Source organism: Balaenoptera borealis, assembly GCF_965194805.1.
Source record: "Balaenoptera borealis genome assembly, chromosome: 4".
NCBI lineage: Eukaryota > Metazoa > Chordata > Mammalia > Artiodactyla > Balaenopteridae > Balaenoptera > Balaenoptera borealis.
In genome coordinates, this window is record NC_138861.1 from 37402764 (window position 1) to 37415995 (window position 13232).

A 13232-nucleotide genomic window follows, 5' to 3' on the forward strand; every position below is an offset into this window, starting at 1 on the left:
AAATCGACAATTTAGAATTATTTTTAAATTAACCAATAAACTATGATCCATTAATTCTTTTCGTGTGTTCTTGACGGGAGAGAGAATATACATTAGTAAGGGATTATTTTTTAAATCATCAGGAAAAAAAGATATATGAATCCTTCTCTTAAAGTGTTTTTTTCTGCCCCATGGAGGCAATATACCTTAAAATGGAAGTTAGTAAACAATTAATGACACAGACTTAACTAAAATATTGCAAATATGATAGTATAATATCTTGGTAAATATGAGAATTTTGAAAATCATAAAATTAAAGACAGATATGTGTAAGATCAATAGACATGATTTATCACTATTTAATATGAGCTTTAATTTTTAAATGCTATGTTCCAATGAAAAAGTGGACTGCACAGGAAAATTGAAATTTCAATAAAGAATCAAGACAAAATAAACTAACTTTATATTAAAGTACCTTTAAGGGGTATATACTTACGCAGTAACCTCCTCTTTTGACAATCCTTTGAAATTCACCTCCAGATAATGATCTATGTCGTCTTTTTCTTTGATTAACTGAGACCTAAATGAAATGGAAAGAAATAATAAAGCACTGCCTTAAATCGAGTTGAAAAGCTACCAAACATATAAAATGCCACCAGAAGAACAGAAATATTCTGGGGATAATATCATAGATAATAAATGTTCTGCAAGAGCTATAGAGTTAGGTTGTTCATTGATAATTTCAAAATTTTAATTTTCTTGAATGGGAAGAATACTAACCTCAGTGTGTAAACAAATAAAACACCAACACATTAAAATACTCTGCATTCTTAAGTAAATGGGGTTTTCTCCTCAAAGCATTATAAGATCTTCCCCTTTACTCATGTTCTCTCACAATATAACTTTCCAGCTACAGAAGTCAGATTCTGTTTGACACAGGATCTTGAACTAAGAATACTTATTTGATACAAATGTGTTAAAATTATTGGTTGCAAACATTACAGAATTTTGCTCTGACATGCTGTTTGAGGGTTTTTTAAAATCACACATAAAACTCAAATTATTATTAAAAGTTCAAGGTGAAAGTGATTTTAAGAAGACTTTAATGAGAAATATATTACACATGTAGTATGTTCAATCTTCATACACCTGGCACCTTTAAAAATAAGCAGACTATGAACATCTTATGACAATAGGAGTATGGGATACACAGATAGCTTTTTATTCAAAAGCTAATGGAGAATGTTGATACAAAGCTTTGCCTTAAATGGTTATGATAAAAATGTTTTTTTTCAATAAAATGAATATAAAAATTTTTTTCTTTAAAATCTCTCTTATTCTAGGGATGTGAGACTGGGCTATGTTTTTGCTCGTGTTGAAAAGAAAATGTAATCTCAATTATTACAAAAGACAGGAAGAAGAAGCTAGCTATTTCAGATTTTGTAAATATTTCACATTATTCAAAAGGAAAATGGAAAATAAGAATGTATATACTGGAATTATGCATCTATTGAAAATTTTCTGTTTTTCACATTATTTGAAAATAAAATTACAATTTTCTACACTTCTATTTTACAATTTCTACAGTTTTCAATTCTATTACCAAAGAACTTTGATGGTAGTTTAGCTGAATGTATTTATTTTGGTCCACAGGCTTTGGTCTTTGCCAGAAATACCAAAAATGAGGTATGGTCCTTCTCAGAACAAAGTAGTCTCATAATACTTTGATCATTATGCCTTGTAGGAATTGAAAGGTAAGCATAAAAAAAATCAAACCTATATATAGGTTTTAATTTTCTTGAATGGAAAGAGGCAGGGAAGAATACTAACCTCAGTGTGTAAACAAATAAAACACCAACACATTAAAATACTCTGCATTCTTAAGTAAATGGGTTTTTCTCCACATCCACCTATCCTATATATAGGTTTATACTGCATATAAATAATATGTGCATTACTAAAAATCAATAAAACTATAAGTGGAAATTTCTAAATAACACAATCTTAGTTAATATTCATAATTATGATAAAATACATCAAGTTCCTGCCCTGCAGTTTTTCGGCTGCAGTTGAAAACTCCATAAGCTCAGCAGACATTCACAGGCAGTGGTGGTTTGATGATGCATTTTCAAGCCCCAGGATCATTTCAGGAGCTAAATCGTGCCTGCCAGTTTCCCCGGTAGTAAGACTGTGTCGTCCTTCCTCCAAAACAGAAATCAGTGCTTGGGACCTTGTGGTTTAGATGCCATACATCTTTCATGCCTAAAGCTTCTGCTTTCAATTCTCTACACGTATTTTAAAAAGGAAATGTATTTCCAAAGCTTTACAGGAAGCACAATATAATGGTAATATAAAATAAAATGATCAAATGAGTGCTAGCCTGCTAAATAAATATATTCTTAATCTTTGAATGAGGTTCATCAATCTTTCTGAAACAGCAAATTTGAATATTCTGAATATAACAATACACTTTTGTTTTTAAACAATTTTGTTTTCTGAGATATGCTATTTACATTTTTTACTGCAAGAAATTCGTTCTGTAGGGAAAAAAATAAAAGCCAGGGTCACGTACCTTGGAATTGTTCTGGGGGAACATGGCAGTTTCTGTCTGGCTAAGGCCGTAAGCTTTGGGCGTGTCATGGGCAGTGGGGGCAGGGTGGTCATTTTGGACTACCAAAAAAAAAAAAAACCAGAAATGGTATTTTAAAGAATAAATCATTCAAAGAATCTTTTAAGACATTATTAGAGATGCACAGTCAGTTGTCTGAGCTGAGAATGCCTCTGTGTGTAGATCTATACCTCTGTTATTCAGGCATGAAGCTCAGAGAGTGAATTCTGCAGGTTGCTTCTCTCATTATTTTCTTCTACTATCTGTCTTTTGCCCAATTTATTACTTGTCTGCATCTCCATCACAAAGTGGAAAAGGAGAAAATCTGATAAATGCATTGAAGAGTCAGACAATTAGGAGCTTTGTTACGGGTTTTGTTAGTGGAGCTGGTTGCAATTAAAAAGTGAAGATTTTTAGGACAGCTATAGATTTCAAATGCTCATGCTTTTCTCTCCTGTTACAATCAATAATTAAAATTTTTTCATACTTTGCTGTTTTCTAAAAACTTTCTCACTCACAAATAAAGCCTTCCGCTTAGAAGTGATAAATGCTAAGAACAATTCTCAACAAGGAGACAGCTTCCCTGAGAGAGCACATAGCTACAACAGTGTACAAATCACTTCAAAATGTAGTGGTTTAATCACACCAAAAAGAATAAAATACCTAGGAATAAACCTACCTAAGGAGGCAAAAGACCTGTACTCTGAAACCTATAAGATGCTGATGAAAGGAGTTGAAGACAATACAAACAGATGGAAAGATACACCATGTTCTTGGATTGGAAGAATAAATATTGTTAAAATGACCATACTACCTATGGCAATCTACAGATTCGATGCAATCCCTATCAAATTACCAATGGCATTTTTCACAAAATTCGAACAAAAAATTTGAGAATTTATATGGAAATACAAAAGACCCCAAATAGCCAAAACAATCTTGAGAAAGAAGAATGGAGCTGGAGGAATCACACTCCCTGACTTCACACTATACTACAAAGCTACAGTAACCAAAATAGTATGGTACCAGCACAAAAACAGACACAAAGATCAATGGAACAGGATAGAAAGCCCAGAAATAAATCCACACTCTTATGGTCAAAAAATCTATGATGAAGGAGGTGAGAATATACAATGGAACAAAGACAATCTCTTCAATAAGTGGTGCTGGGAAAACTGGACAGTTACATGTAAAAGAATGAAATTAGAACATTCTCTAACACCATATAAAAATTAAACTCAAAATGGATTAAAGACCTAAATGTAAGACTGGATATAAAGCTCCTAGAGGAAAACATAGGCAGAACATTCTTTGACATAAATTGCAGCAATATTTTTTTGGATCTGTCTCCCAGAGTAATGGAAACAAAAGCAAAGATAAACAAATGGCACCTAATTAAACTTAAAAGACTTTGCACAGCAAAGGAAACCATAAACAAAATGGAAAGACAACCTATGAAATGAGAGAAAATATTTGCAAACAATGTGACCAACAAGGGATTAATTTCCAAAATGTACAAATAGCTTATACAGCTCAATATCAAAAAAGCAAACAACCCAATCAAAAAATGGGCAGAGACCTAAATAGACATTTCTCCAAAGAAGACATACAGATGGCCAACAGGCACATGAAAAGATGCTCAACATCACTAATTATTAGAGAAATACAAATCAAAACTACAATGAGGTATCACCTCACACAAGTCAGAATGGCCATCATCAAAAAGCCTGCAAGTAATAAATGCTGGAGAGAGTGTTAAGAAAAAGGAAATCTCCTATACTGTGTGTAGGAATGTAAATTGGTGCAGCCACTATGGAAAACAGTATGGAGTTTCCTTAAAAAAAACTAAAAATAGAGTTACCATATGATCCAGCAATCCCATTCCTGGGCACATATCTGGAAAAGACGAAAACTGTAAATCAAAAAGATACATGCACCCCCATGTTCACAGCAGCACTATTTACAATAGCCAAGACATGGGAGCAACCTAAATGCCCATCGACCAATGAATGGATAAAGAAGATATGATAAACACACACACACACACACACACACACACACACACACACACACACAATGGAAATATTACTCAGCCATAGAAAGAATGAAATAATGCCATTTGCAGCAACACGGATGGACTTAGAGATTATCATAGTAAGTGAAGTAAGTCAGACAAAAAAAGACAAATATCATATGATATTACTTATATGTGGAATCTTTAAAAAAAATGATACAAATGACCTTATTTACAAAACGGAAATAGACTCACACATTCAGTAATAAAAACTTATGTTTACCAAAGGGAAAAAGGGGAGGGATATATTAGAAATTTGGGATTAACAGATACACAATACTATATATAAAATAGATAAACAATAGGATCTATTGTAGAGCACAAGGAACCATATTCAGTACCTTGTAATAACCTATACTGGAAAAGAATTTGAAAAAGAATATACATATATATATTCATATATATATAATTGAATCACTTTGCTATATACTTGAAATATTGTATATCAACTATACTTCAACTAAAAAAAATGTAGTGGTTTAAAACAACAATCAAAGTAAAAAAAGTCTTTTACTTTATGTGGGTCAGGAATTAGGAGAAAGCACAATGGGAATGGATGGCTTTTCCCTACTCAGTTTTGACTGGGGCCTCTGCTGGGAAGACTCAGAAGCGTGGGGGTAACTCAGTGGTGGGAAACAGGAATTATCTGTAAGGTCTTCACTCATGTAACTGGTGGCTGATGCAACTAGCTGGGACCTCAACTGGGGCTGTCTGTCCGAACACATACATGTGACCTCCTCACACGGCTTGGGCTTCCTCTCAGCATGGCAGCCTCAGACTTCTTAGGTGGCAACTCAGGGTTCCAAGGGCAAGTACCCAAAGAAAAGCCAGATGGAAGCTGTATCCCCTTCTAGGGCCTGGCTTTGGAAGTCACATTGCACCTCTTCCACTGTACAAATCGGCTGCTCACCAGTAGCCAAGGGATGAATAAGAGCAGAAAAAGATGAAGTCAGAGAAGCTAAGGAGAAATCTGGTGCTGTTCTGATGGTATAGGGTCTTGAAGGTTACTGTAAAAAAATGTAACTTTTACTCTGATTGGAGGATTTTGAGCCCGGGAGTGACGTGTTCTGAGTTACACCTTGAAAGGATTACTCTGGCTTCTCTTTTGGACTTAGACTGTCGGGGGCAGAAGGAAAGGCAGCGGAGGCCAGTTGGAGGTTGCTGTGAAATCTGGGTGACAGAGAATGGTAGAGGTGGAGAGACATGGTCACAGCCAAGGTAGCATCACCTGTGGCCAGCAGAGACAAGATATTCCTCTAGTGCTACAAAGCCATGGGGGGACGGAGGGTGGAAAGCAATGAGATTTGAGGTAAAATCTTTTGAAATTCAGTGTAGAAATAGGCAGTCTTTTGTTTCTGAAAAAAAGATTATTACTCCAGCCTGAAAATAATTATTCATATAATTAAAGAGAATATTCTAATGGAGATCAGTGTCATGATATAACAGAATCCTGATATTACCCAGGTTATCAGTGCATGATATGATCCATGAAATATAAGGTCAACTTATCTTTATACAGTTATAGCTTTAAAGCACTCAGTCTAAACAGCAAATGTTAGTCCTCTCCTCCAAAACAAACATTAGAAACATAATGTATTATACTCCATAACTTCATAATATAGTGACTTAACTCTTTTGTATTTAAAAAAAAATCTAATTTTCTGATCACATGTTATATCAACTCTGAGTTAATTGGATAACCAGAACTTACTAAATGGCAACATTATGTAGAACATGCGGTAAGAAGTTAAAACTAACATAGGATTAGACCTCGTGTACAGATTTGAAGGGCAAAGGCTCCCCAAACCTACCTCTTGTAAGTCTATTTCAGAGAAGCTGTGAAGACTCTACATTCTAGAGTCCTCCAAGGATATGGAGCAAATCTGGGCCATCTCAGTTCTTAACCCAGACCTCTCTGCCCCCAGGGGATTTGGAAAGGGAAAGAAAGAATGCCTGTGCTGGCTTCAGCCCCCCCCCCCCCCCACCCTGGTACTTCCCTGACAAATTAAGATTTTGTTCTGAGAGCTCCCACTTTGCTCACGAAGGGCACTGGGCAGAGGTATCTGTGCATAATTGCAGGGACCTTTGAAGGGTTCCCCAAGGAACTTCAAAATGAGAAAAGAGTACTTGTAATTTCTCCCCAAACTAGGAAGACCCACCTACTTGTACACAGATAGAGGGATCAAACCCCAGAAGCTCCGATCCATCTCACATATCCCATCAAGGTGTGTATAAGCCTCCCAAGAGCTGGCCTACCAGGTTGGGACATAAAATTTATCCTTATTGATGTTTACTTGGGTCAGACTGTTTTTCCTAGAAAATATAAGCCTCTCATGAAATCTTATGCAAATGTTATATACATGGAGAGGAAAACGTCTTCTTTGTCACCCAGATCAAATGCGATTTTTTTTTTTCAAAATCAGAGTCAACGTTTCCAACCATTAAAGTTTCAGCTGCCAGTTCCTTCATTTTGCTCCTTTCTGATCTGAGAACATTAGCAGCAGGAGCACCTTTACTCTTAAATTTAGTTTAATGTAAGTATTGTAAGGCCTGCTGGCAAGCCTCAAGGCACAACTCTGAATGGGGGTGGTCAGGGCAGAATGATAAAGTGGGTGCTACTGCAGGAAGGCGAATGGTTCAGATTCAGGTATATAAGGGAGGATAATGAGAGGTACTACTCTGGCTGGTACCAAAATGGGCTTAGCCCCAGGAGGTTAGGGTGAAGCAGTCTGTTAGGGGACCGAGAGGCAGCTCCCCCCGTGCTACCAAATGGGCAGTCTACTCGGGCCACCGCAGGTGCTGAGACAAAGATCAAAAGGCTGCCTTTAGCCACTCCACTCTTGGTATTCAGAAGAGATTTGGTGGATTCTCTGATCTCCTGGTTGGCTCCTGTATCACAGTTACAGTCTCTAAGTTTGGCCCGCACATGCAAAAACAAATGAGAATGGAGAAATACAGGATGAAAGGTTTGAGAGGCGTGGATCAGGCTGAATGTGTCCCATGGTGTGAGTTTAAATTTCTGGTCCCCAAGTAAAATTCTTCAAAGAGTAGCCCTCTTGCCCATGATCCCCAGAGATCCTTATCAGGAAACACAAAGGAAGGGGAGGCCTAGAGTTGTATAGGCAGAGGCTACCTGCGAGTAACTATGTCTGAGGCTGACCACTGTCTCTAGAATTCAGTCATTTTGGGGTAAAAGCTGAAATGTGAGAAATAAAACCAATAAACCACAGCAAGCAAATGTATCTTGTGTCATCAAGAGAGTTCAAAATAAATATGATTTTACTATCACCAACAAAATCATTGATAAGACTTGGAACTTTTCATATTATCACCATAAGCTCTTTTACTATGAAAGTGTAAAGAAAACTACAGAAGAAATATCAATAATTTGCTCCTGAAAAGAGTAAAAAAAATCACATAAAATAGTTTAAAGAGTCAGTAAATGTTTATCCCTTGTATCATAATTTTTGGATACATCTAGCATTCTCTGGTAGGTTATTAGTTTGTTAAATAAATAGAAATCACACATTTCCTACTAACTAACATTTATTGATGGTTAAATCAAAATTTAAAGCAGGAAAAGTGTTTGAAGGCAGGCCATGTTTCACTTGACTTACATTTGGAGATTACTGCTGAAGGCCTCTCCAGGCTTACAGACTTCAGCCTGAAAATTTGGAAGCAAAGAATAACAGCAAAGGAGAGAAGGGAAAAAGTTAAAAATTAGTTAAAAGAATAACCACCCTTCCTGCTCCAAATAATGGAATAAGATTTATTCATACAACAAAAACCAGGTACTTACTATACAGTTAGATAAACTTAAAAAAAAAAATCCTGCTGTGATAGATGACTTATTATGTCGATAATTAAAGATGCAAACCATAAAAAAAATTCCAAAGTATAGCTCCTATGGAAGAAACTAATCACTAATTCAATGAAATGCCAATACATCTGAAATATGTATGTGTACTGATATATTCTTATACAAATGTGACATTAGCGATAACTTGATCTTTCAAACTTATGACAGACTGGGTTATCTACCACAACCGAGGGCATCTCAGTTCCCTTGTGCTCCTATCCAGTTCTAAACAGGACTAATTGATTTATTCCTACTCCTGTTTATTTTTTCCATTGCCCTCACAGGGTGAACTGGGCGGCGAGAAGAGCGCCTTTCTGTGCTCCTACTTCTATGCATTTCTTGAAGTAAATGGTGAGGGCCTTGGCTCAGGAAGCTTGAGTCCCTAGATTGACGGAGGAAGGTCTGTCGGGGTCAGGGGAAGGACTGCCTGAAAGAACGACTCGTGTCTTCTAAGAGTTCGTCACGAACCTCGAGGGACTGGCCCTGGGGAACAACTCTGGTTTTCCGTTCCGCCTAAGTGTGTCCCCCACCTGTGGCAGGTGCTGGGCGCCGGCGCTGCCCTCTCCTCCCGCGGTGGTTCCCGCACCCTGCAGAGCAGGCGCAGAGAGAGGACGCGAGAGCGTTTCCAGGGATACAGAGGGGGCGGGGAGGGAGGGGCGGGGGCGGGGTTAGGATAAACCGGGATTCGGGATTGGGGCAGTTTCCTGGCTCGTCGGGCACGGGGCGGGGAGCCTAGAGGGGGAGGAGCCTACTGGGCTCTGTGCGCGGTCTCCAGACCCGGCAGGCTTTTCCCGCCAGACTGCTCTCAGAAGTTAGACTTCTTTCAGAAATTAGTTCACGCAACCGAAGAGCCTCGAATTTGCCGCCCTCAATCATTTCCTTCACGGCACCGAATCCTCAGTATTTTGCAACATTTCCCTGTCGTCCACAGATTGATGGAAAAACTCTCAGGTTGGGAATCAAGACCCTCAAGACCCGAAGTCACTTTAACCAGCTGAATAAGTCCTTCCTTAGCCTCTGTTGCGGTCAGAACCATCTTCTTCCAGCCCCATGCAAATACCTTTCCCAATCCAGTCTCCAGAAAGAGAATCCAATTTTGAGTTGTGGTGAGCTAAAAACCCGAGGTCTCTGACATAGACTCCCCCTCCGTCCTGTCTTTATATGTATATATTTTAAAATTTCCCCTGAAACTCAGGATTTTATATTTACACCCACTTAATGTCAGCCTGTTAATCCCAGCCCATGCTTTCATCCCTCCTCTCACATATAAATGTAAGAAAGTGAGCGTCCTAGCTCATTGTCTCATACAGGTAGAGGGCAAGAGAGTGAGGCTTGTTGTTTATTACTCCCCCAAATATAGATGTGCTGGAAGGCAAGGCTTTTATTCATTGGCTACTGTCACGCACTGTAGGCAAGCCAGCAATACTGTTCACACCAATCATTCTACTAACCATAAATCAATTCTATTTGGACTACAAACATAGCAACCATAACCACGCTTTCATTCCAACATCTAATTTGCTGCAATAAATTACTAAATTATTTCCACCAAGTAAGTTTACACTGTACATTCAGTTGATCACTGTGACTATCTGTGACTGAGCTCCACGCGATCCCTCACATCAGTAAGGATCATTCTATTCTCATGAACTCATTTCCCAGTTTCTAGCAACACCTTAACACAACTCCGCGGTGACCTGTGTGAATTCTGTTCCAGTCCTTGCTGCCTTTTCAGGTTCAAGGTCTGTGAATTCCATGCACCTTCCTTCCTACAGGAGGCCCTTCCAGCGTGGCTTTTTGGAGGCTCCTTCCTGCCTCTTTGGACTTATTCCTCCTGCTTGCTGTTTTTTCACTGGCAGTTCTTTGGCTAATTCTCTTTCTCCTCTGCTTAGCACAAGATTTCGTAGAGCTAGGGAATTCAGTTAGAGAATATTGTTTGCAAGTGGCAGAAAAATCTGACTCAAACTGTTTTAAGGCAAAAATGAAAACAGATTGTTTTCTACAACAAAAGGATGCTAGCTCTGGGTGCAATTTTATCTGGAGACTCAGGACCTTATGAAAACTTTGAGGACTCTACAACACACACACAGAATTAACTGAACAGAGTTAATCTCTCCCTCTCTCTATTCCTTCCCTTAGACCTACTTTTATTATGAGTATTACTTTGCATGGTGCTTGGTTTAAACGAGTAAATCTCCAGTGAAAGATTGTGAGCTCTTTGAGAGCAAAGACTGCCGTATTTTTCTCTGAATTCCCTGGAATGATACAGGGGTTAGTATATAGTATGTGTTCAGAAATATTTTTTGAGTTAATTGAATGAGTAACAGAACGGATAGAGGTTCCTCGAACTGATTCTTCCATATATAATTCTTCTCATTACTTCCTCTCCCTTCCCCACCTAGAACTAGGAATAACGGCACACTCTGTCCAAGAAGATGCACACATCATTTCTTGGTACATCTCATTGGCAAGAGCTTCATCACATTGCCACCTTTAGCTTCAAGAGCAGTTAGAAAATATGATCTTTATTTTGAGTAGCCATATGACTTGCTAAAAATCAAGATCCTTTAACTATGGAAAATAAGAAAGAGGGGATGATGGGGGGAATCAGCATGTCAACTCATATTTAAGAGAGAAGGACTAGATTTCTGATGTGAGTTTCCTCTGTTGTTGTCTGAATAGGACTGTTCTTCTCCAAGTTTCCTCCTTGGGTGAGAGTTTTCATAGCTGTGGATGAGGTGGGCAAGCCACATCTCCTTGAGTTTCTTTTAGGATCAGAGCTTAGGGAACAAGCTCTCAGGCTGTGCCCTCTATGCCAGAATAACAAGGAGTCAACCCTGAGGACCAACATGTCCACCTGGAACCTAAACTCCCCCCTGAAAGTTCACTGTAAGTCTTTATAAAAGTGCTATGGTTTAAAGTACTCCTTCCTGCTCTCTGTCTGGGGGTGAGGGAGTTACATAGGGTGTTGAGCAGTTAAATTGTATCATGTTCAGACTTTCTTTTTTCTCTTATTTTCAGCCCCCCTTCTCCTTCCCTTGCTCTTCTTCACCTGTAGGTGCTGGGCAGTGACTCCAGGGTTTTGTTGGAAGATTATCCTCAGCTGCTTCAGAGCTGTGGCTTTTTCTACTCTTTCACCCTTCCCTCTGCTCCCTTCTACTTTGTGTCTTCTGACAGTTTAGAAAATCCCTCATCCATTGACAACTCCTACCCTATTTTTATCACTATTATTAGTATGTTTCTTCGTTTCAGGACTTATACATTTTTATTTCACTGGAATCTTGGGAGGGAAGGGAGATGAATATATGTGCTGTTTGTCATCCTCTGAACCTTTCTCAGGCAAACAATACTAAATTAAGACAAAGGAAAAATTAAAGGGCAGAAAATAGAGGAAGAGAAAATATAGAACAAAAATAGAAAATGGTGAAAAATGACAGGGGTGCCTTGGTGAACTCATAATAGCCAAGTCACAAACTACCTGTCTTAAATTTGTGATAGATAAATGAACTAAAATAATTATCTAAAAATCTGAATGAATCAATTTGTTTGTATGTGGGTTGGCTGTTCTGCCTCCATTTCCTATTTCTGAAAATATATCTTAAGGAAATATCAGCTTCCCATTAGACACAGTCCAGAGGGGCAGATTTCGGTATCCTATTCTCCTCTGTTCAAGAGAGAATATGACGTAAGCAAGGCCAGTTTCAGACTTTCAACCTGGAGTTTGAATTTTGAGCAGCACAACAAAAAACCTGAAAATGTTTAGCATTTATTCCATACTAGCAGTGGCCTCTGTCAAGATCATGCCAGGGAACCACTGTTGTGGTTTCTGCTTCCTTAGCCTCAGAATCTGCATTGATTCTTGCCAGTTCCCAATCCTGATTTTTCAGATCGCTGTTGCTAAATTTACAGTAAATTTTCAGTACAGTAAAACTCTGTTCATTGGGATTGAATTCTAACTAATATAAATGTTGGTACTAATGGCTGGATTGTGGGAAAGGGCCTTCAGGGAAATGTAGGGTTCTTGGGATTGGCCACCTACACTGAAGTGAAAAGTAATGAAGCTCTAGCTCATAGTTTTGTAAGGAAACAACAAACAGTGACACCTTTGGTGAAACAGTAATTATCAACTGAGATTACTTGTAACCAACGTCCATTGAGGGTAAAATTCCAACAGATCATGGAGCTACCATCAAAGGGCATCATGAAAAAATGAGGAATTCAAGCATTTGAGGATGCTGTCTGCTTCTGGTGACACTGGATAATACAAACAAGAGAATGACAGATTCAGAATAATAAGTTCTGTTCTCAAAACATGCACTAAAACCCTTTATAGAACCATCCTGAAAATGTCAAGTGACTTAATCACAGCAAGAGCTGACTGTAGAGCCAGGAAAGATCTCCCATGTGAATGTTAGGGCATTCATGAGAAAAGAGTGATATTTTAACAATGGAGTTGGAGTCATAAGGGCATATTCAGAAGACTTTGAGTAACCTGAAGTCCGAATCCCCTCTTACACATCTTCTACTGAGGCGTATTTGCTCAGAAAATCTCCCTCCTTTGTCTGAGGTAGCTATTTTTTCCTTGCTTAAAGACACTGTTTCTTTGCCTGAGGTTGTTTCCTTGAAGAAAAAATACACTAATTTCTTTCTTATTCAACATCTCATAATATCAACAGATCTGTAATTAGACGTAGATCCCATCATGTCCTGGG

At 38.3% G+C, this 13232-nt stretch overlaps 1 protein-coding gene across 3 annotated transcripts in view; it reads right to left on the minus strand.

Moving 5' to 3' along the window:
- Nucleotides 1–9116, minus strand: part of TTC29 (tetratricopeptide repeat domain 29) — a 255421-nt gene extending 246305 nt beyond the window's left edge. Inside the window, exons 1-4 of one of the 3 annotated variants that reach the window (XM_082389007.1) lie at nucleotides 8989–9039; nucleotides 8279–8325; nucleotides 2552–2649; nucleotides 476–559 (exon numbers count right to left, since the gene is read on the minus strand). In XM_082389007.1, the coding sequence (XP_082245133.1) occupies nucleotides 476–559; nucleotides 2552–2643 (176 nt within the window). In that variant the 5' untranslated portion in view covers nucleotides 2644–2649; nucleotides 8279–8325; nucleotides 8989–9039. The other 2 variants (XM_082389006.1, XM_082389008.1) reach the window with 2 other exon arrangements.
- Between the last annotated feature and the right edge of the window lie 4116 nt (nucleotides 9117–13232).